The 11614-nt window shown below is 29.2% G+C and overlaps 2 protein-coding genes across 4 annotated transcripts; one reads left to right on the forward strand and one right to left on the reverse strand.

Moving 5' to 3' along the window:
* Positions 1–1691: 1691 nt before the first annotated feature.
* LOC111039618 (replication factor C subunit 2) lies at positions 1692–4142 on the reverse strand. Its single transcript, XM_022323204.1, has 7 exons — positions 3746–4142; positions 3548–3659; positions 3227–3435; positions 2955–3150; positions 2659–2868; positions 2474–2587; positions 1692–1854 (listed from the first exon to the last, which is right to left on the reverse strand). Exons 1-7 carry the CDS (start codon positions 3886–3888, stop codon positions 1747–1749), a joined length of 1092 nt encoding a protein of 363 aa, XP_022178896.1. The 5' UTR covers positions 3889–4142; the 3' UTR covers positions 1692–1746.
* Positions 4143–4298: 156 nt separating this feature from the next.
* LOC111039617 (serine/arginine-rich splicing factor 4-like) lies at positions 4299–9893 on the forward strand. Of its 3 annotated transcripts, none has more exons than XM_022323202.1 (7): positions 4299–4672; positions 4763–5066; positions 6696–6861; positions 7168–7227; positions 7740–7887; positions 7962–8097; positions 8172–9893. In XM_022323202.1, the coding sequence occupies exons 2-7, from the start codon at positions 4890–4892 to the stop codon at positions 9129–9131; spliced, it is 1647 nt and encodes a 548-aa protein (XP_022178894.1). In that variant the 5' UTR covers positions 4299–4672; positions 4763–4889; the 3' UTR covers positions 9132–9893. The 3 variants fall into 3 exon arrangements, with proteins under 3 accessions (XP_022178894.1, XP_022178892.1, XP_022178895.1); XM_022323200.1 differs by having other exon boundaries at positions 4299–4668; XM_022323203.1 differs by lacking the exon at positions 4763–5066 and having other exon boundaries at positions 4300–4668.
* Positions 9894–11614: the final 1721 nt, after the last annotated feature.

Raw genomic sequence — 11614 nt, forward strand, 5'->3', positions numbered from 1 at the left:
CTTTTATCTAACCTATAACAAGGTTTCCAAAAGTAGGTTGCATTAGACAACTTGCTTAAAATTAAAGTATATTTTTGAGATTTATTTTGTTAAATTTACTTAATCTCAAGCTGACATTGTTGATATCAATACAGTGATCAAGAAAAATAAAAAAACAAGTAGGTTCAACCATAAAATTTTTTTTTTTTAAAATTAATTTTACTTTTTACAAAATTACTATTAAATAGTTTAATAATGTTAAGTGGTTTCACTGCAAATGTATATATTTTTATGCAAATATTTTAAGAATAATAATATAAATTGTTTATTTGAGTGAAAAAAAAATAAATTCATTGGTTTGATGTTATGCTTCCCAAGAATTTTCAAAATGGGTAGAACCGTTGAAAGTTTAGGAACCTCTGATCTTATGAATATATAACTGCTGTCACCAGAATATAACTACAGTCCATTCTAGTAGTATTTCAGGAAGTTGTTATTAAGTAGTGTAAGCGTCTGATTATTTTTTTTAATATGAATGAAGATATGAGCCCATTCTGGGTTTCACCTACCTATTCTGTGATTTAAGATCACTATCCTAACTTATTTGATTGGTCTCAAATATTGAGTGATAGCCACTTCTAATGTATGAATACTGAATAGTGTGAATAGTATAAGTTGAATTTGAGCTCAATATGACGTTGCTCTTAGTTATTACCAGGGATGTAAACCTAAGACTTGTTTTCAACAGCACATTAAAAAAAAATGCATTGGAAATACTTATGCCAGGTTGTATGAATAATCACTTAAGAGGACGCCTCACCCCCATGTGTTGTCTCCGTCTTACAAACGAGTAACATACATAATTCACTCTCAGCAGTTCACGTTTATGTCGTTATCTTAAAAAATAAGAGTGGATCGACCTTTTATGAAACTTGACGGGAAGAACTTAATCCATATATGTTTAAGTTTTTTTAAGGTAATTCAGTTTTTGAGTGAGTTATGCTTGTATAATAAATGTAAATTAAAAATGCTCATCACTCACTTAAAAATTTAATTATTGTAAAAAAAATTCAACAGAACACAAATATAGTTCTTATTATTAAGTTTCATAATAGGTTGATTCACTCTAATTTTTAAGCTAACGGCATAAAACTTGAACTGCTGAACGTAAATTTAGTATGTTACGCATTTGTAAGCGGAGACTACACATGTAGGTGTGCCGTCCTTTTAACATTTTACTAATGAATAATGAACTAATGGCCCCTTAAACGTGATTTAGTGGCCCATAATAGGTCAATTAAATTTTATTGAACTATTAAATGAATACATTTTACATGCAACCCGGCATTAACGTTTTTGAGTTGTAAGGAATTATTATGAACTCAAGATTGAGTGAGTTCATTTTGAGTTTTTATAGAAGCAGTCTTTATCTGAATTGAGATAATATGTGTGTTTCCACCATAGACATTTAAATATATATTTATTTATATGTCTATGATTTCCACTAGATTAATTTCTTTTAACTTTTGATTTTTTTATATCATTTGGCCCACTTTAGTTAAGATAATACCATTACACCAAATACTATTTTATGTTTATAATTGATAATTTAATTTAAAAAGAAATAGGTGTTAACAATTTAATATTTACATTGATGTTTGTTTTAGTTTCTAAAATATTAATATAAAAAAAAATGTGATTTACATTAAATATTTCTTAGTTAGGTACATCAGCTTTATTATTATATTATCATACATTTTAACTTTTTTAACTTTCTGTTTTGGCAGCTACTGTGCACAACTTGGCTAATAATCCTGACAATTGAAGTAATGAGTTCATTCCTTCCACAATTCTTATGTGAACCATTCCAATCTCCTGAAATATAAATACATTTTATAACTTATAGGAATTTTAAGCATGAGTTAAAGTTAAAAGTTCAAAAATTTAAAATTATTAATGTTTAGATTTTAAATATTCAAACAAAACATACTTTACCGGCTAACAAACACATAGCCAAAATACAAATATGATTGCAATTACTGAATTACTTTAAATCCTTTAAGGTCCCCACACACTGCAGCGGTAGTGGTGGCGGTGGCAGCACAGCCAAGACAAAAGAATTTTACTGCTACCGCTGCAGTGTGTGGGGACCCTTTATCATAGCTATAAGAAAAATAAAACATTTTTAATATTTCAACTGGGGAATAACATGGTCTCTGGTATTATTGCAATTGCATATAAACATTGTCTTAAAGTATCAATTACTTAATTGCATTATAATATGAAGTTAACAGTGGTCAAAGTGGGGAGACGAAGATGGGGTCCGTACAAGATACAATGAGATACTGTTAAAACGATATATGGGAACTATATAAATTATGAAAGGCATCCCTCCACTTATTTTGGGACACGTGGACCACTGGATGTTAATGATTACCAAATAGTTTCATTAAATACAAGTTGAAGCAAACCCAATGTACAATAATCCTTTTACCTGTATAAATTTTAATTTCAGAGATTCTTTGATTTCCAAATGTTTTGCAACCCTAAATATATTTGTAATGATGTCTTCAGGTGCATAACCAAGTTTCCATAAATGGGCCATTATCTATACAGAGTAAAAATCAAAATGATTAAGTCCTTAGTCTTTGAAACTTAACGATTAAATTATCTTCTTACTTTGTATGCCTTAGAGATATTTTGGTCGGCACATTCCAATAACATTTCTTTAACCAGTAAAGGATGTGGCTCGTCACAAACTTTGAATACATTTGTGCTGTCGACGTGTCTAAAACCATTCCATGTAGAATGTAAGTTGTTCAACGCTTGTCGCATGTCGCCTTGAGCAGTAAATACAACGGCTTCCAAACCATCGGCACTGAACGATACCTATATACAGATATCAATATAATTACAGCAACTTGATTGAAAACAATAATATTAACTACAAAATGTATATTCTATATTTACATTACCTCTTCGGATTTGCAGACTTTTAGCATCTGCGTCATGATCTCTTGATCAGAGAGTTTTCCATATCGCAACATGGCACAACGTGACTGAATGGCTTCAATAATTTTGTCACTATTGTTACAGGCAAGTGCAAATCTTGTTGTATTACTCCATAATTCCATAGTACGTCTAAGTGCTTGCTGGGCTCCATCAGTCATACTAAAAACAAATAATATTTTAAACATTAATAGAGGTACACAATGGATAAATAGTATTTAACAAAGTATTTAGTTACCTATCGGCTTCGTCCAAAATAATTATTTTGTGTCTTCCAGGAGGCAATGTGACTTTTTGCTGAGCAAACATTTTGATTTTGTTTCGTACAGTATCAATACCACGATCACTAGATGCATTTAGTTCTAATACGGCTTCTTTGAATGCACTTCCTAGAAGTATTCTGGCCAGAGCCAATATTGTTGTGGTTTTACCAACACCAGGAGGACCCTATTTATCATATTTAGAAATGAATACAATTTGTTACTACAGTTGGAAAAATGGAATATATTAAAATAAATAATGAGAAAAAACATGTAATTTGTTCTTTCTGCAAACTCACAGCAATAATTATGTTTGGTACATTTCCGCACAAAGAAAACTTTTCCAGTCGCAAAACAGTTTCTTCATTACCAATAATGTCTGTGAATGATTTTGGACGATATTTTTCAATCCTGAACATTAAACATACAAATAATGAGAATACCTTCTATGGAATACGGATAGGTACTAGGTTTATCAGTAGGCATATAGTACTTACCATGGCGTGTTTAAATCACTTTTAACAGTTTTCGTTTGAGAGGGTACAGTAGTTAAACAATCCTTTGTGCTGGTCGAAGATCCTTCCATGGGATCTATTACGGCTGAGGTTGATGCACCCTCTTCTGGGTTGTCGACTTCCATTTCAAAATTACAAGCACAAGCTACCTTAGCGGATATACACCATTAATATTACACAAAGTGCACTTTACAAAAATACAAGCAAAATATTATGATGTTTATCACAGTCCAAAAGAATCAATTCGTCCTATGAATCACACTTGAAGAATTATAGTCGCATGGGAATTTGGGGCAGCTTACGATAAAGTGATGTTTGAAGTTTTTGACTTTTGATAATAATATTCTGTTTGAAAAGGCGGGAAAGATAACAATATCCATTATACAAAAAATTGTTGTTTGAAAAAAAAATTAGGTTATGTAATTTTTTGGACGACCGCCTCCAACTTTAACCATCCTCCCTACTCCCTTTAATTCTACCGACCCCATTGGCTCTTTCTAAAACCACAAAATAAGCTTCACCATAGACATAATATGAACAACTTTGTTGTTTTATACCTCATACTTCATAGACCTATAATGGACCTTTCTTTTTTGGCCTATGATACATATTATATTTAAATTAGTTCATGATAACAAGTCTTAGTTTTCATTACCTTATACCATTATTCTGTGATAATATTCACTAATTGATTACAACCACGGTTATCTAATAATCGTGATTACAACTTACAAGCATGTTGTAGGATAAGTACTATTTTTTTTGTAGAATGTAGATCAGAGCACTTCACGAAGTACATTATTTAGTACCTATTTACAATATTTACATCGTCGATAATTTCCAAATTCAAGTTACAACAATAATATGTGTTATACAATTTTGCGGTTGATGATGAATTAATGCATGTGAGTATGTGACAATATAAATGCTTGATAGTTTTACTCTTATTATTACTTTTTCATGAATTAATGTTTTTGTCTTTTATAAACTATCATAAAGTCAAGTACAATTATTCGGTTCGGGTACTTGTGACAAAAGTAACAAGAGGTTATCAAACTTATAGAAGTCTACCTATGGTACAGCGTAATAATATTATTACTCTTGATCCAATCTCAAATGTCTTTTGATGAGAAATAAGTATTCCACCGTTAACGAAATTGTGAAAATGGATTTATCAGCAGAAGAACTGCTTAGCAGAAAAGAGACGTTGAAACAATTTGAAAACTATATTGATAACACAAGAAACACTCTAAAAAGTTTTGTTGAACAAATTGGATGGACATTGGATAAAACACCAAACAATGTAAATTAAAATTAATTCAATACTTCCCTAATAAGTAATCTGTAACTTTGAAGAGTAGTTATTGCTTTTTATTATATTGTATGGATACACGACTGGAGCCAGTAGGCTTAGGAAGTTAGTTACTACTTGTAGCCAAATTTTCCCACCATATAGGTTAGGACAAGTCCCCAATCGAGAGGTCTGGAGGACCTTGAGTTTTTTGACCGGAGCCAGTATATATGATATATAATAATAATAATAATAATAATAATAATATAATGATATGTTTATTCTGTAATTGTTCTCAATTATTTTTCCTATAACTTCTAAAAAAATGTTGGCAGTTTTTTCTCAACAACTTCAAAACAAAGTCCTAGCGACAAATTCTGATTGCCCCATCGTTCTTAACTCAATAACATAAGTTTCAATAGAAAAAATTCAAAATGGTGAGCGAAACTAAACTTTGTTTGTTCCAAAGATGATATCTGAACAGCGTTTCTCAAACTTCATCTAACCTAGACTCTCAGAGATTAGAAAAATGATTTTATAGGAATTAGAACTTTATACCCCCACGTGTGTCTCCATCCTACAATTAATGTACTGTAAATGTTCAAAATTTACTTTAATATTAAAAATAGTTTATTCTGAACAAAATTTGGTAATTTATATCTTATTTGATAAAGATAACAGATGCAGTTATAATGTCCTCTTAGTATGATAATTGTATGACAAATATTTCATTAATATTGTATTTTATTTTTGGAAAAAATTACCTTAAATTCCTTGTCTCAGATAGTTAAACAAGTTTGCACTTCCATTCAGAAAAAATATTAAATAATTTGTAGTCCACTGGTCAAATATATTACTACAGTTTACTAGATACATCTAATTTAATAATATGCATTTAAGAGGATGTCGCACCCCCATGTGTTGTCTCTATCTTACACACGCATGACATACCAAATTTCCGTTCACCAGTTTCAATGGTGCACTGTTAGCATAGGCATGTCCACGGGTCTTGCCTGTCATGCACAGGCATAACCTGCAAAATTTGATCTAAATTAAAAAAATTAATTTAAAATCTATAAATTGGGGGTCATATCATCCCAATACCCTAACAGAATTTTTTATTGGCGGGGGAGGGGATGTAGTTTTTCTCTCCCCTGGATAATCCACAGTTGTGCATGAACTGCGAATGAGGTCTGGACACGCCTATAACTGTTAGATTCGATCAGGGAATTAATATTAAAGTGAATTGACTTATTATATAATATAAAGGTAAGATTTAATAGAAAACCTAGATAATTCTAGGGGCCACTTAGGCTTTTATTGATATTATTTTTGTAAAGTAAGTTATAACCTTTTTGAAACTGTACATTTTAAAATGATCATAACTTACTTAAAAATAACAATATCAATAAGAGCCAAAGTGGGGCCCTAGGTCCTTCCTTTAAATTTTATTATAGGTAAATTTATTCTAATGTCAAAACTAATACCATTTTTATTGAAACTGCCAAATAGTAATTTTGTATGTTGTACGTGTATAAGATGGAGACAATATACGAAGGTGCGAAGTCATCTTAAATCAAAATTATTGAAACAGTTTTGCAAATTTTGTGCAATTATTTTTGTGTGCTTATTTACTTTCAGGATAAATTAGTAAAGTGTCCATACAATAATGAACACAGAATGCCGCCATCCACACTCGAGGTTCATTGTCAAAAGTGTATATTAAAAAAAAATGGATACGATTCATCTCATTCAATTTATCCTTCTTATAATTTTTCAACATCTTTGGCCCAAACTGTAAAAATTGGTATATTTAACAATACTTTATTCTTGTCTTAATACTTAATCAATGTTTGCATCAACTATCATCATTATGAATTTATGCTTTAAAAACTCATTTTGTAATTTTTACTATAAATTCTCAAATTTGTATTTCTCACATATTATGTAAGATGTTATAAATTAATTCGCTCTTTGATAGGTTGCATTGACATTGATTTATTGATGAATTCAATGATATAATTTATTTAATTCGAAGTATACATTGATTATTTTATAATTTATTTTCATTTGCTTAATAAAAATATATTTTATCTTTATTTGTTTGTTACAGATAAAACTACTCAAATGCACATTTTGAAAACTGCCTACGAGGAATCAAAGGCAACCTTAAGTTAGTAAAAATAGAAAATGAATTAATATTATTTATTGAATAGATCAATAACATCATTTTTATAACAGCTAATGAATCTTTTTCAGATATGATTAAAGAATGTTTGGTACAAGATATTTTACAATATTTCATTAGACATTACAAAAAAAAAACTTATATCCTTTTTAACTATTCTATTTGATAATAATAATAATAATAATAATAATTAATAATTAATTATTATAATGTTTCGTTATTACTTTAATTATAATAACGATGGATTTTTCCTATTGATTTCAACAGTTTTTCAAATATTTGTTCTTTTTTTTTTAAATTTGACAAAAACATTTGGATCTATATCTTGCATGAAGAACATTATTATACATTCTTTTATGTTTGAGGTAAATAGACCTCTTAAGAAAAATCTTTATTTATTAGCTATTTTTCAATCATGTTTATTTTTGCAGTAAATATTATGTATATGTCACTACAATGTTATAAAAAAATTAAAAAATGTTACACTTTTATTTTAGATATAAATCTTGAACCTAGAGAAGTTTCCCAAAGTATAGAACGCTATATTTGTGATTTTACTCCTGATGAGAGAAGAGTATTGTATGATAGTGCTGTAAAATACACCAAACTCCCTAATCACAAAGATGTGATAAATGATTTGACAGGGTAATATTTAAATAAAATACATTAATAATTTTTAAATAAATTATTCATGTTCATTTTATTTATATTAATTTTAGTGTGGATATTTTCAATAAAACTGACGATAAACCTAAAACTGAACTGGAGCTTTTGGAAGAGCAAAGAGACTTAAAACGTAGGAGTGCTGCTTATCGAGGAAAAAAAGTTCACACAGATAGAAAATCTTATGTAGAAGTAAGTTAAATACTTCCAAGTTATTAGTATTTCAATTTTCAATTAATCCTTGATTAAACCTTTTGGTTATTTAGATTTTAAGAGAAGTAGTTGAAGGATTAACAAATAATTTGTCCCATTCAGAAGATAAATCAGTGTGTGTCCAAACATCAAATACCGTAACAGAAACTACACCAAATGCCCGTTTTGTGTACAAGTATGCAGGTAATCCAAGTTATAGTGGTAATCCATATACTCGCTGGCTTGATATTGAAACAGAGGAATCTAAATTATTTAAGTATTATCAAAAAAAGAGTCAAAGTTCATATCAAGAAGCTTCTACTTCTAGAATATATTGTGAAGATCAAACTGGTTTTAAAAAATCAGAAAAAAGTAGATCTAAATCAAGAGAAAAAAAAATGTCCACTAGTGAATTAAAATTAAAAAGATCTAGGAGATCTAGGTCTCGCTCAGTATATAAATCAAGAAGAAGTAGATCTAAATCAAGAGAAAGAAAAACGTCTACTAATGAATTAAAATTAAAAAGATCTAGGAGATCTAGGTCTCGCTCAATATGTAATGAAATCAAATATAAGAAACCTAAAATCCGTTCTAAATCCAAAGAATATGTATTAATGGAAAGTAAACATAAAAGATCTAGAAAACATAAATCTAGATCAAAATCTAAAGAAAATGAGCCTAGAAGGCATAGAAGTCGATCGATATCTAAAGAAAGTGAGTCTAGAAGGCATAGAAATCGATCGATATCTATAGAAAATACTGATAAAAGATCTAAGAAGCGTAGAACTAGGTCTAAGTCAAAAGAACCTGAAAAGATAAGTTCTAAGAATCTTACAAAAAAAGACTCTACACTACAATTTAAACCGAGAAATACTCACAAAAAAAAAAAAAAATATAAAAGTAAAAAAAATCGTTCAAAAAGTCCTAGAAGAATTCATAAAAATAAAACTAATAAGACTATTGAAGTTTGTGAAGAAATTGATGATAAAATATCAAATGACCATGACGTCATCCATCACATCTACCAGTCTTAGAATTTCTCGGTTAATAATTGATTGGGTTTATATCTTAAAAAAATTCATGGTAATGCACTAACATTAAGCATTTTCATTGATTAAAAGTTAATCAATTATTTAATAAGACGATTTAATGATTTTGGGATTTTATTAAAACACAATTATAAAATTGTACCCTTAATTTATTTAAGAAAAATAAGATTTATAAATATAAAAATATTACATTGCTTAAATATAATAAAGGCATTGTCATTTTAAAAATTGTTTGTTGTTTCATGTTGTGATTTTGAATCATTAAAAAAAATTTTTAAATTTTTTTTCTTACTGCATATAATTAATAATTTAAATATTGAACTGTATTAGTTTATATTATTTTCTGTTTGAAACAAGAGCCATAATGATATAATGCAATTATAATATGTAGGTTATTTTTTAAATACACAATAATCAGTGTACAGTCGTAACAATATTTTTGTTTTAGGAGCATTTAGCTATTAATCTATTATATTTGGTAATAATATGTAATGCAATTGCACAATATCAATTGAATTAAAATTTTGTATTGCATGTCATAAAGTCATCTATGGTAGAGGTACATTAAACATAACAACTCAACCATTATGGGGCTACTAAATACTAATCTACAGACTAAGGACTTTATTAATATATCTAATCAATAGTGACTACTGTATTTATAAATATTCTATTGACATGGGTTTGCTGTATCCAATTCGTTAAATTATTACAGAAACATAAGTATATGGTATTCGCTATATTTTTTTATACTATGATTAATATTAAGTAAATTTGTGATGTGTTGATAATACAAATTAAAAACTCAATTATATAGATAATAATTCATTTATTTGATATTTTGATTCATTGAAAGCTCAATTTTATTTGTATATTTAAACTATTAACTTTATTAAGAGATATTTTTATTTTGATGAAAATCAACATCATTGTTAGTTTGAAAGTTTTTCCAAAAAGTATAAATTCATGTTAATTTCTTAGGTAAAAGCAATCAATTATAATTCATAATAGTTGTTTTTAAACGACAATAAATAAAATAATATTTATTTTACACCGAACTTTCCAGTGATGTTTCATCAAAATTATTACTAAATGTATAACTTATTTTACTCTAAAATTATGATTACACGGCGTTCTAGGTATGCAATTTAGCTATACATCTGTCGTGGGTTCATTTTTCCAGTATCTCATTACTAATTAGAAAAATTAAGAATTGTGTTAGGACTTAGATGTAAGGTGAAAATTAGAAGTAGCTTAATATTTTTATTTTACATAAAAAATAAAATATTTTAATTTCAATGGAATAATGTCATGTCTGAATTTAATTTTTGTAAGTAACTGAGAATTAAGTAAATACAAATAATAATACTTTAATATCTGATATGATATGCCTATGACTCGACAAACCTAGAACATTTTCATTTTCAGATAGGCTACTCCGCCCCCCACGCGTATGTAATATATACTATTTACTTATTATTCTTGAATAAAACCACGCGATAATTAATTAAAACGGGTTTCACGTTGTGCGGGGTATAGTGCAATATACACATTCATACCCATTATGTATATACAATATACATACATACACTCCCTATACTCACACTATACATTCAACGCATTAAGAATTCTACATCTCCCCCCCCCCTCACTAAGTACGATAGGGCGCTTCACGAAACGACACAAATGCTCTACTAATAGTACTATGCCGGTACTTACGTTGCGCCGTTCAATATAAAATTATTAACGCATAATCGTGATACCTTAACAGGACGCCACACCCACATGTGTTGTCTCCGTCTTACAAATTGTATACGTTCTGGATAATCAATTTAACTCTGTTATGATTAATATTGGAGCCAATTGTCACATCATCAAATTTAGAAATAAATCCTCGTTGAGCTTTTTCTTTTTATATATTAATTTTAAAACAAATTATAAGTTTCTTAAAACTGCATATTGCTTATGCGTTTTGAAATTCCTTACCTAACCTATACACCTATAAAGAATAAGGGATTATACCAGATCATTCTATACAAGGATCCTAGAAAATCGACTCATTAACAGTGTTTTCCACAAGAAGAGCCGATGCAAAACGTCCACGCCAGTCTACACCACGATACACTTGTTCGCTGTTCAAAGGAGTATTTATGGCCGTATTTATAGATATAATTGTATATTTGTATATTGAATTATTCCAGCATTTGGTACGACTGTTTAATCAATTATTTCGTATTTTATTAACTTAATTCATATTGTTAATTTTTTCATTCACTTTATCTTCATATCGAATTCACCTTTACAATATAAAATTGGGGGGGACGAGGTGACCGAGTGGTCTGACTCTTCCGCTGCGACGCAGCCGGTCGCGGTTCGATCCTCGGCCACCGGGCGGCATTTTTCTCCGGACAAGTCGCGGTGACCGGAGAGCAAGTGCTGCCATCCCCCACCCCCGGGGCATGGCAGAA

This window comes from Myzus persicae, unplaced genomic scaffold (assembly GCF_001856785.1).
Source record: "Myzus persicae strain clone G006 unplaced genomic scaffold, MPER_G0061.0, whole genome shotgun sequence".
Classification (NCBI taxonomy): Eukaryota; Metazoa; Arthropoda; class Insecta; order Hemiptera; family Aphididae; genus Myzus; species Myzus persicae.